The sequence below is a fragment of the Marmota monax genome, unplaced genomic scaffold, assembly GCF_021218885.2.
Source record: "Marmota monax isolate L192 unplaced genomic scaffold, Marmota_monax_Labrador192_F-V1.1 WCK01_AAM20220418_F8-fsc00134, whole genome shotgun sequence".
NCBI classification, from domain to species: Eukaryota; Metazoa; Chordata; class Mammalia; order Rodentia; family Sciuridae; genus Marmota; species Marmota monax.
Window position 1 is genome coordinate 4,524,554 of NW_026692281.1, and position 12,897 is coordinate 4,537,450.

Genomic DNA, 12,897 nt, shown 5'->3' on the forward strand with positions numbered 1-12,897 from the left:
TAAAAAAGGAGTATAGTATATTTAAGAGCATGGCCTCTAGATCCACACTTCTGCATTCAAATCTCAACACCATTACTTAGCAGCTATGGAGAATGTAGACTAAATCAATTGAGCTTTCTATGTCTCAGTTGGACTATCTTTAAAATGGAAGTAGTAGTATCTACCTCATAGAGCTGATGTGAGAACTAAAAATATAAAGAACTTACTGCACTGTCTGGCACTTATGAATATTAAAATCTTATTATCCTCAGCCTACTTGGAGGAAACAGAACTCATGGATAAGGATGCCAGTGTAGTACAGAGATAAAGACTCTGCCTGTCCTAGGAAGCAGTGGGACTACAGCTTCTCTTCTTGGCCTGCCATGGACTTGCTGTATGATCATAATCAAGTGTGCCTACTTTTGGTCCCATTTTCCCAAACGAGCTCATCTTTCAGGTCTCTTCCAACTTGAACATTTTCTGAATCATTCTCTGTAGGCTATTCACATACATACAGGAAGGACACAAGGTAAAATGCATCATCCTACTGCTCCCTTGGCTCTGTGACTTAGGCAAGTAATATGTCTTCTCTGGATTCCCAGTGCCTTTCTGTAAAATGACAGAATGGATTTCTGAGGTATGTTTCAGTCTTTTCCTTTTTGGCTTAAAAATATCAAGTGAAAGTTAGCTATGAAGAACAGAGGAGGAACAGACACCTCTGAGCCTGGTGAGCTGGTTCCTAAGAAAAACCACCAAGAAAGCAGAAGCAGTCAAGGCATCATCTGTCAGCTTGATGGTTTGATGGGTCTACCCTCTCCTCTTGGTCTCCTTCTTAGCAAATTTGTTTTCAGACTGTGCAGGGCAGAAGGGCAAAGGGCACTGACTATATGGAGAGAGAGACTCCATCAAAAGAGAGCTCTCATTTCTGGTCCCAGCTATTCTGGGAGGTATTCTTAGGGGCCATAATCACCTCTTTGGTCTTCTGCCCAACCTCCATTACCTCCCAGTCCACTATCTTCTCCTTTATTCCCTCCAAGCTTTTGCTGCTGCTGTGCATACACCTATTAGGACATGTATAGTATTGGCTCAATTGTAATAGTTTGTTTACATCCACAGGTCTCTCCCAGTAGCCTGTGAACCTGGATGACTAAGTGTGTATGTCTGACTCATTTGGGGATCCAGCATTTAGCTGGAGGATGTTTGCTTGAGCAGGTAATCTGATAGGTGAGTTCTCTCAGGCTGGATTCCTGAGTGAATGAAGGAGCAAACGCAAGAGGGAAGCATGGACTGGATCCCTACCTGCTGCTCCCTTGGCTTTGTGGCTTGGGCAAGACATATGTCTTCTGAATCTCAAGTGCTTCCCTGTAAATTGAGAGAATCAACACACATATTTCTGAGGTACCTTTTAGCCTTCTCTTAGTTTTTTTTAATGCATTTTCCTCAGTTGTCATAGTCTGATAATAGCTTTAAGTTATGCCCTTCTCAATTTTTTTTTTTTTGTATTTAAATGTCAATCAAAGCTTTCCTTGACACACAAACTGTAATCTTGGATCCAGATCTTAAACTAGTGGGTCCAAAATAATGAGTTTTTGCTTTGTAAAGGTCTTCAAGATTTGGCACTCCAGTTGTGATAAAGTGTGTTCTATGTATTTGATCATTACGAATCTATAAAGTACCCTGTTTTTAGCCTTGCCTAACCTAGCACTTCTCTCTCTCTCTCTCTCACTCTCTCTCTATCGTTAATATTCTTTCTCCTTCCCTCACACTCCCTCTTTCTTTTCCCTCTTCCTCCTCCTCCCTCCCCCTCCCCTCCTCCTCCCCTCCCCTCCCCCTCCCTCCCCTTCTCCCTCTCCTTCTCCCTCTCCCTCTCCCTCTCTCTCCTTCAGCTGGAAATAACTGGCCATCCCTCCCCCTGTGCCTTGGTGGCCCATTCCTGCTGTGACCATGGAGACTCTCAGCATCTGCCGGACTGCTTCCTTCTCAGAGCTGGTGCCCAATGGCTGCCAGGCTCAGGTCTTCCCAGACCCCCCTGAGGTAGAAGGCTTGACTAAGGAGGTGAGGCTGGAGGAGCTAGAGGGATCTGAGCAGTGTATCCAGAGAGACATGAGTCCCAAGGAAGAGAGTGGTTGGAACAAGAAGAAGACAAAAGTCAATAAGATCTGGAATTTTGTGAGTCGCAGAAAAGGAGCTTCCAGCCAGAGGAAGCGACCTCAGTCCATGATTTTGCTGGAAGACATCTCCAGACCATCAGAGGTAAAATCCAAAGTCACCTTCATGGATCGAATGAAGTCATTCAGGAGGTCAAAGACTTCTACTGGGGCCTCTAAGAATACTCCCCTTAGGAGTAGCAAGGTCCAGGAGCCACAGGAAGCCACAGGTGTCTACAGGATACGGAATATTGAGGATGCTCTAAAACCCTTCCGCCATTCCTATGCAGGCCACATTGAGGGGTTGGAGCCTTTCCTTGAAGATGTGCAGGGGCTTGTGCAAGCACCCAAGAGGGAAAACCAGAAGGTGCTAGCCTCTGAGGATTTTGGCATCCAAGTGGAGGAAGATTTCTGGGAGGAGGAAGAGGTTCCTGGGCACTTCAGTAGTGACAGACAATGCAGAAGCTACCTGAAAAACATGTCTCCCAGGAGTCATGAGGCCCCTTCTACCTGGATAGAAGACACCAGAATCCAGGGGCTTGAGACCACCATTGAGGGCTCCACCTTGGAAGGAGACACAGAAGGCATCTATGAGGAGAGCCCTGGACATCAGCACAGAGATAAGATGGCTCCATTCAGTGTCGTTGTCAAATTCTTCAACAATATGGCTGAAGCGGCCCGCAAGTGGCGGTCATTCTCCCGTGAAGAGCCACAGTTGGGCCGCCGCCACCGTGAACCCTACTGCAGAGATGGCTTCACCCTGGAAGGCACTACCTCCCAAGTCTCCTTCCCACTTGATCTGCCCTGCCAAACCACTGAATCCAACCTGTGGGGCAATGCTATGGGAAGGTGCCGACGCCATCACCGGAAGGCCCCACACACTTCATGCACTTTTGAGATGAGCGTTGAAGGTGAGGAGATTCCTGGTCAGGCTCTATCAGGTCCCTGTGATGCTGCCACCTCTTCTATGACCTCAGCAGTCTTCAAGTTCCAGGATGACCCAGTAAAGCAGAAAGGCCACTGCCACAGCAACTGCCATACCTCCACCAGGGAGCACTCCTCCTCTGAGGAGCTTGACGAAGACACAGAGACTGTGGTCAGCTTCCTCAAGGAAGAGGACAGTTCCAGAGAGCCCCCTAAATTGGGTGCCTATGCCAAGAGGTTCACCACTGAGGCTGTCATGGAGAAGTTGGAGGAGAGGCCCAGTGAAATGAAAGAGCAGGAGGAAAATTTGGGACCAGAGGAGTCCAGCCAGGCCAGGAAGCCCCAGAAGCTTGAGATGGAAATGGGTGCAGGGGATGCAGAAGGCAAAGCCACCAAGGCCTGCTCTGGAGTTTGTCATTCTCAGGTAAGGCTGGCTTTTCCAAATAACTATTTGAAATATTTGGGACCCCAGAAGCCAGCTCAACTCATACCTCATACCCCATATCCCACCATCAGCCAGAGATGTCCTGAAAGGAATGCTCCTAGCAGTCAGGTGCAGGGAACTTGACTGATCCTGAAGCCCTGAGAATAGTAGGAATATGGCCATGGTCATTTAATTATGTCTAAGGGAGTCATGCTCTCCCATTTTTCTTAGGTTGTGAGACATTTCCCTGGCTTTGTCCGCCTTCTTCCTTCCCTTCCCCTCCAGCAGGAAGTAGATCTAGAGACTGGGCTCCAGGGGAGCCTCTGAGCTGTGACAGAAGATCTGCATTTGTGTCCTAGCTCTGTGCTCTGTTGTCTATATTATATTGAGATAAATCCTTTCATCTTGCTGGATCTCAGTTTCCTTATTAGTGCAGTAGGCTGCGCTTGATGTCTTTAGGTACTTTTCTAGTAACAACACCCTAAATTATTTGACCTGAAGAATATAAACTAAGGACAGTCCATTTATATTCTTCTCCCATAATTTATTGAGAAGAGCTTCATATCCAGTATCTGGCAGGATACTGTCATGTATTATTTCCATTTAATTCTTACACTAACCTTGTGAAATAGGTGGGACTATCCTCATTTTACCAGTGAGGAAACTGGAGCTCAATGTGACTTATCCACAGTCATGCAGATTGTGATAGAATTTGAGTTCAAATTTGAGTTCTTAATTTTTGTGTGTGTGTATGTGCTGGTGATCAAACTCAGAGCCTCCTGCATGCTAAGTCATGCACTCTACCACTGAGCTACATCTCCAGCCCCAGGTTCTTATTTTTTACTTTAAATCAAGTATTTTATCTGTTGTTTCCAGGGGACTTAATTTGAGTAGTAACAGGCAGCTCTTCAGCATACCCCTACTCAAGGACGAAAAAATAAATATGCTAGAATTATTGTGGAAGGAATGTTGAATAAACACTAGAGGGAAATCTGACTTTGAGCCTTAAGAATGTTTTTATAAGGAGACATGATATCCTTTCTCCAGATTATTTTAGGGCAAAAGTATTTTTTAAAGAATAGTTAATTAAAATTCTTCTTCATTATGGTAGGGTGAAATGGATTACCTTTGTAGAGCTGTTTCTATCATCTCTCCCATCCCACTTTTAGAGCATTTGGGCCCAATCAGGACAGAAGCAATAGTCCTGTTTTTTGGAGAAAGGCATTAATATGTTTACAAGCATTCTCTTTCTATATTTTTCAGTTATGGTAAGCTATAAAACATAAATATTGGAGTTATACTGTGGAAGTAATTTTTATTGCAGTGGTTTTAACACCAACAATCAAACAAGCAAGCAAATAAGTATACCAGGTTACTCCATTAGCTAACAATTGCAGTCGGGCACTGCATGTCCAGGGTCACCTATAACCTGGAAGAGGGTCACAGATGGACAAATTACATTCCTAGTGGGCCATATATGCTAGATGCAGATGCCTTGTGGGATCTTTAAAAGCACAGGCTTTAAAATTACTAAGGATTGGATGTGAGTTGCCCTCTTATTTGTGAAATGGGTTTAAATACTGCCTACCTAAAGGGCTGTTGTGAAAAAAAAAAAAACAGTGTATGTAAAGTATGCAGCCTAGTACTATGTACAATGCCCTTTGTGGATATCTACAAAGTGGTAGCAATCACTACTACTACTACTACTACTGAAATTTGATAAATTATAAATAATTGTAAAAGAATTCAAGAGAGTAGCATATAGCAGTAAGCTGATTTGTACTGTTGAAATAATAGTGTCTGAAAATCAGGTAACACTGGGTTCTAATTTCATTTCTACTCATGATCAGCTTTGTGACCTTAGTCCAGTTTCTTCCTCTCACTGGAGCTCAGTTTCTCCATCAGAACAATGTGAATTTGAACCAGACAGTTCCTGGGGATCTTTTCACTGATTCTTGCCTCCAATCTAAACTTATAATTAACTCTTTAAGTTCAGTGAGAGACTGGTCACCTCCTTTTTGCCTAGTGGTTTCCTAGTGGCTCTTCTCTGCAGGCATCCTATGCCCTCTGCTGGTTTCACAGAGATACTTTCTAGCTTTCCTTGGTGTTTAAAACACCAGCCTAGCCAGGCCAGTAGTGCATGCCTATAATCCTAGCAGTTTAGGAGGCTGAGGCAGGAGGATTGCAAGTTCAAAGCCAGGCTCAGCAAAAGCGAGGCACATTAAGCAACTCAGTGAGACCCTGTCTCTAAATAAAATACAGAAAAGGGCTAAGGATGTTGCTGAGTGGTTAAGCACCCCTGGATTCAGTTCCCTGTACAAAGAAAAAAACAAAACAAACAACAACAACAACAATCAGCCCAGTGAAACTGAAAAAGTGGAGCAAAACAGCTGTGAATGTGAGGGACATCGGTGTAGGTCAGGGGTCCTGTTGAACATCTGGTTCATTCACTTCATTTTACAGATGATACACATTTTACAGATGATTTACACTGAGTCTGAGGGAAGGGAAAGGATTTCCTCTGACACACACAGAAACTGGGAGCCAAATAGGATATGAAAATTGTAGTCTCATCTCTGCCACAAATCTTACCTTCCCTCTGGGTTTTAGCAGCTTTCTCTGCCAGTTGAAAATTCTCATCCTCACCTCAGGCATCTCTCAGGTCTCTAGTGAGGCTAAATTGGGATATTGGATATGAAAACAATACATTGTAAAGTAGCAATGCTTTCCATTGCATTCCATTATTATATGAAAATGTAACTAAAAAAAATTGATAAAGGCCCAGGCTCTTCTGCATTACTCAGAGCAACAGTGGGCTTTGGCTAGCTTCTTTTGGAGTGTTTTTATTTTTGAGGTGTACTCATCCAATCTTTCAGAGCTAGAAGCTCCTGAAACTGACTGTTTTGGCCCAGATTTGGCTGTGGTAAGCTCTATCACTGCAGCTTTAAGGTGAATGATGTTAGAGGAGGTGGGACACATTTCCAGTTCTAATGGGTTATGTGTATGTAAGTTGCAATTTGCACCACTTCCTCTAACATCATCAGAGATTGTGAATGGGTCTCATTAAGGGTCTCCAAGCCTCACTCTATGTACGTAGAAAATGGGGAGAGTAATAGCACTAATTATATCTAGAATTTACACAGTGTTTGTTTTGTGCCCAGACACTGTTTTCAGCATTTTACATATATGAACTCAATTTTATCAAAACAACTACCTTATGAGTCAGGGACTAGTTTTGAAATGGGGATGATAATAATATCTACCCTATAGGCTTGTTTTAAGGATGAAATGAGTAAATACACAGGAGTACTTATAACAGTGCGTGGTCAAGAGACATTGTACAATAAATGTTAGCTATTGTGTTCACTATTAAAAGCACATATCACAGGAAAGGACTATACCTTAAGCCTATCATTAGCTAACACCTTAGTGGGAATTAGTAGAATACAAATTATATGAGGAAGAGGAAGAATGATAAGACATGACTTTATACTTTGCATAATTCTTTCCAGTGCATAAAGTGATTTGTAAAACTTCTATAATTATAAATATTATTATCATTATTCTCATATTACAGATGATAGGGCATGACATACAAAGAAAGAAAACATTGGATTTGGAGTCAAAAATCCTAGTTGTAAGTCCTGGATCTTGTACTTTACCAGACATGTGACTTTTGATAAATCATTTAACCACTTTGATTTTTTAAAATTTATTTATTTATTTTAATTAGGTATGTGACAGCATAATGCATTTTGATTTATTATACAGAATTGCAGTGCAACTTTTCATTTCTCTGGTTGTACATGATGTAGTGCTGCACCATAGGTGTAGTCATATATGTATCTATGGTAATTTTGTTTCCTTTATTTTTCTACTGGAGATAAGAAATCCCCTCTGCTTCCTTTCTAGGTAATAAAGAATATTATACTTAGTATATCAAATACTATTTATAACATAAATATTATATCAACACTATATGCCTTTAATTCTATTATTTCATTTGAAGCCCCAGTGTTCCTCTCCCTTCCAGTGTTGTTTTGGTCTTATCACCATTATCTCATTTTATTAAGCTTATGCCTACAAATAATACTCATATCCATGCTCAGAAGTAGTTAAGGCAGTGGCTACTGTCTCCGTTGTACAGATGAAAAGACTGAGCCTTGTCTAAGGATATACAGAATGAATCGGTGGTAGATGCAGAATACAAGGAGTTAGACTTTTGGCCAGTGCTGGTTCTATATAGCCTCTTACTTCATACTGGAATCCTGTGAGAATTATCAAGTTCACTTTCTTCAGTCTCTTACCTGCTGCCTATTTTTAAGCTGGTAGCACAATATGTGCTCTGTAAAAGAAACAATAGTTAGGTTTGCCAACCAAATTGCCAGACACTCTTGCCTTTTTCCTCTGTCCTCCCTTCCTTCAACTCTTATATACTCTGGATGGGTCCAACTTTTCCTTAATTTAGTATGGGCCTCAGTAAAAGTACATAGTTTGACAATATACTGTATAGTTAGCCTCTTACTTCTACCTATAATAAAAATAATTCAAGGGCCCAGTCCCTTTCATTGCTGGGCTTCAGTTTTTTTTTTTTTCCTCCCATCTGTTTCATTGTGGGGAGATTAGATTTTTTTATTTGTAAACTTTCCAGTTCTAATGGTTTATGGGTCTGGAAGGCAAAGTAAATAAGTTAGGATTAAGAGGAGTGGTTAAAATCAACCCTGAGACCATGCCATTAGATACATACAGAGCTACTGTCTGAAGCTCTGTTTTCAGTATGACCCAGTGACTGTTGCAAGAATGGACTGAATTGAGAATTTGTCTCTGCCCAATTGCTAAACTAATTTTCAAGGGTCATATAGACTGTTAACTGCTACTTATATCCAATCTTCTTATGAATAAGTGACACGGGTGGAAGAAACCTCTACTGTTTCCATAGTGACTTAGGAGTGTTGGGGAGGAATGAAGGATGTAGGCACCAAGGTGTTATTTTCATGTTGTCTAGAAATACAGTATAGCAGGACTGTAGTCAGATAGACTTATCACTTATTAGTTGTATGACCTTGGAAAATGCATTTCCCTTTCTAGCTTTAGTTTTCTGACTGTAAAATGGGCTACTGTCTACATTGTGAAGTAGTTATGAATAATGAGATAGTATGGTAAATAGGATGATTTATCAGAGTCTCTGATATATATCAGATACACCACAGAGATGCCATAGATCTTGGTTCCTTTCCATGTTTTTTACCTGGAGGTCAAGATTTTGGAAAATAAAAGGAGTTGGGATGAAGACAGCAGGCTATGTTGATGGTGAGTGGAAGGACTTGGGTTTGATCTTAGCTAAGATGTGCTTTTGCAAGGGAGCATTTCTCTGTCTCTCTGTCTCTGTCATTCTTGTGTGTGCATGCACACACACTTGTTTTTAACAAAGTACTTTATTGTGTGCTTTACTTGTATTATCTCATTTCCTCATCCCTGCAACTCTGAAAGGGGCATGCTCTGACTATTCCTTATATGCAAAGGAAGAAAGTGAGACTCAGAGAGATGAATCATTTGCCCCCCACATCTTACAATGAGTAAATGATAAAGTCTTGCAAATGCAGAACCCTCACTCATTGTATCTCAATATAAACCAAACACACACACACACACACACACACACACGCCCTAGAAAAGAGAAACAATGACTGTTATTTTCTTTAAACGAGTTGCTCGTTTTTCATTTTTTCCACTCCCTGGTATCTTCTAAGCTCTTGGTATTTGAGTATTTGCTTGAATTTATTAATGGCACATGTTCACCCTGCTTGTATTTGGGGCCTGGACCAAATGACATTTCAAAATGGAAGCTCTGACATTTAAGCCAAGTGCTGGCTTGCTCCTCACTTCTATTAAGTAATTCTATTTGGTTGTTGTTTGGTTTTTGCAGGCCTTATTTCCCCCGGCTGAACCGTCACCAAGGACTCCACCACTCAAAATCCTTTTGGAAAAATGCCACTCTCTGCCCATCTCACAGAGTATCCCTGTGGAGCTGGACCAAGTGGGCTGGAGGAGACCCATGATGCTTTGCACTGGTATGTCTTTTATGCCCTCTCATTAGCATCTGAAATTCATAATTTAGCCATGCCTTGTTATAGAATTAGCCCTTTTTAAAAAAAAATCTGTCTAGTTATACATGCACACAATATCTTTATTTTATTTATTTATTTTTATGTGGTGCTGAGGATTGAACCCAGGGCCTCACATGTGCAAGGCAAGCACTCTGCTACTGAGCCACAACCCAGCATAGAGTTAGCTCTTTCATGCTCTTCTTTTAAAATGCCAATATCCCCATTTGGATGCCCTTTAGCTCAAAGCCCTTGCAAATCACATTCTTCCCAAAAATCTCTCTTTTTCCCAGGACCTCTGTTCCTAGTACTTTCCAGGCTTCGGGATATGCTCCAGTTCTTGCTCTGCTCTCCCCGCTTCACAGTGCACGTATATATACCATGTTGGCCTCAAAGGGACCTGTCTTACATAATCCTCACCTCCATGGGGTCATCCTAGTCCTGTTTCTCTTGATTCTTACCTCACTTTCTAGGGGTCCTAGGTCCTTCATTTCCTTCACTGACTACCAATTATGGGAAACTCCTCAAAGCTCAGGGCAGCTTCATTTAACCCACTCAAAACCCAAGACTTTCCACTCCAAAACCTAGTTACTTCCCAGAGTTTCAGAGTGGGTCATTTCAGACTCAGCCCACTAGCTTTGCCTTCCAGGCTCTTCTCACTCACAAGTAAAGCTACGTCTTCTGCCACATTGAGGGGAAATCCATGCTCTTGGATGCCTGTGCTTTACACCATATCCTAACAGGCTTCAGGCCTGTTTCTAGTCCTTTTTGCAGCAACAAAATTAGTATGAATGCTGATGGTAACTAGGACCATGTACAATTACTTTCCAAAGTCTCTAAAAGTTCTGAGAACTCCAGTCCTGTTTCCCCATACCACAATGTTCCCATAACCCCAAAGGATATAAAGCTGCTCTGAACCTACTCCTTTTCCTATTTCTTCCTTTATTCATTTTACTCCACGTGTGAGGGAAAATGGGTTGCCTTGTCTTAGAGCTTATCTCTCACCTTTCCTTCCTGGCTTTGCAGGAAGGTAGAAATAGCTGATTGGATCTTCTGTAGCATCATTACCCTCAAAACTCCCTAGAAGCTATGAAGGTAGTAAAAGGAAAGAGTAAAGAATTTTGAGAACAGGGAAATCTGATCCTTCACAGTCAGAACTACAAAGGTCCTAAGAGTTTGAGTGGTCCTTTTGCTTTACAGATGGAGAAACAGTCTCAAAAAGGTAAAGGGATCTGCCTAAGGTCACAGAGTCAGTTATGAATGAGGGCTTTGGTATCCTGAATTTCCAGCATGAACAAATGATATTTTTCTCCAGTTTTGGTGTGGAGTCTTAAATACTCGGCCAGGCGCAATGGTGCATACCTGTAATCCCAGTGACTTGGGAGGTGGAGGCAGGAGGATTGCAAGTTCCAGACCAGCCTCAGCAACTTAATGAAGCCCCAAGCAACAAAAGACCGTGTCTCAAAATAAATTTTTTTAAAAATATTTTTATTTGTTGATGGAATTTATTTATTTATTTATTTATTTATTTATTTGTATGTGGTGCTGAGAATCGAACCCAGTGCCCCATGCATGCTAGGCATGCACGCCACCACTGAGCCACAACCCCAGCCCTCAAAATAAAAAATTTTAAAAAGGGCTTTGGGGAGCTGGGGCTGGGGCTGGGGCTCAGCGATAGTGCACTTGCCTGGCATGTGTGAGGCACTGGGTTTGATTCTCAGCACCACGTATAAATAAATAAAAAATAAAGGTCTATCAACAACAACAACAAAAATATTTGTAAAAAATGGGCTGGGGATGTGGGGGGGATACCTGGGTTCAATCCCTGGTATTCCCCCCCCAAAAAAAAAAAAAATATATATATATATATATATATATATATATATGTATACACACATATGTGTGGATATATATGCGTATATATACACATACATACATACATATATGTATGTGTATATATACACATATACATGCATATATTTATGTATGTGTATATATGTATATGTGTGTGTGTGTGTGTGTGTGTGAGTGAGATATGGGATGTCAAGGCTCTGGTTCCACCCAAACTCACCTGCAGTGTAGTTACTACCCCTTTCCGCTCCTGTGAAGAAACTGCAGGAGGTGGATATAAAATAAGCCATTAAGTCAGCAGCAGATGTCTGCCATATTTTCTAAGTCTCCTGCCTAGGAGTCTCCTATAATCCCCTAGGAAGTCAGGTCAGGGGGCCTATGGCAGAGGAACTGGTCACAGTTGTTTCTCCCCTCTCTCCTTTTCTCTTAGGAAGCAGACCCACCCCCTGGCAATTTAGAGGCTTTTGAGCAGCTGCTAACTCCCCGCCCCCACTGCCAAGTGCATCAGATAGACTCCCACACAAGCCTCCTAATTGTTAGAAAGAAATAACAGCCCCTTAGGGTGAGGGCTCATCAGGGTTAATAGTCCTTACCATAGTGACTGCTCTGGGCTTATTTATAGGCCAAGGGTGGGAAAATGTATCCCCAACTTTGGTTTATGTTTTGGCATCACCTCAGCAGCCACTCTCACCTTTGGGATATAAATGGCTCCCACATTACAGTTCTGCTTCTCAAGGTCCCCACTAGACACTTGAGTCTAAAAATATCCCTGGGAAACAGGGTGACATCAGGACCCCATTTAGAAAGCTGGCTGTCATCCAGTTCCTCTTCTGTCTCTGATTCTGCTAGTGATAGGATCTGAGGACCACATTCAGATCGTGATTAGTATTTGATTTACTTCCATCTTGCTCAGGACTTGAAGAACTTCATTTCATTTTTTACTGCTGGATTTCTGCACTTCCATCTGCCTTCACATACACTCTTACCAACACTTCCCTCTAAGATTCTAACCTGGAGGTTGCCAGAGCAGACCATTATAATAGAAAGAGGATCAACTTTGGAGTTGGATAGATCCAGTGTCAAATTTTTGCTCTGCCACCTTAGGAAACGTGCATAAGATCTCTGGTCCTCAGTTTCCCCATCTGGGGAGTGGGGTACTGAATAACATCTGTCTCACAGGAGTGTTGTGAGCACTGAATGAAATAGAATTTATGAATGTGTGAATGCTGCAGCACAGTTCCTAGCATACAAAAGTGCTCAGTGATGGCAGGTTGCTTCTTTTCTCCACTGTCCATCATGTGCCTAAATTTTTTTTCCATATACATACATACATACACCACTATGGAGCTCAACCTGGATTTTGCTACATGAGCTTCTCCCTCTCATTCATTCTTTTACTCACTCTTTTGCACATTCAACAGACATTTATTGATCAAGATTGGAAAATCAGTGGATTTTGTTTCCTGAC

The 12,897-nt window shown here is 41.9% G+C and overlaps 1 protein-coding gene across 3 annotated transcripts in view; it reads left to right on the forward strand.

The window, feature by feature from the left end:
* Arhgef9 (Cdc42 guanine nucleotide exchange factor 9) overlaps positions 1–12,897 on the forward strand; it is a 331,435-nt gene that overhangs the window by 79,006 nt on the left and 239,532 nt on the right. For 2 of the 3 annotated variants that reach the window (XM_058578283.1, XM_046440417.2), the window contains exons 2-3: positions 1,866–3,474; positions 9,401–9,545. In XM_058578283.1, the coding sequence (XP_058434266.1) occupies positions 1,924–3,474; positions 9,401–9,545 (1,696 nt within the window). In that variant the 5' untranslated portion in view covers positions 1,866–1,923. The remainder of the gene's footprint in view (positions 1–1,865; positions 3,475–9,400; positions 9,546–12,897) is intronic. The other variant, XM_046440431.2, reaches the window with a different exon arrangement.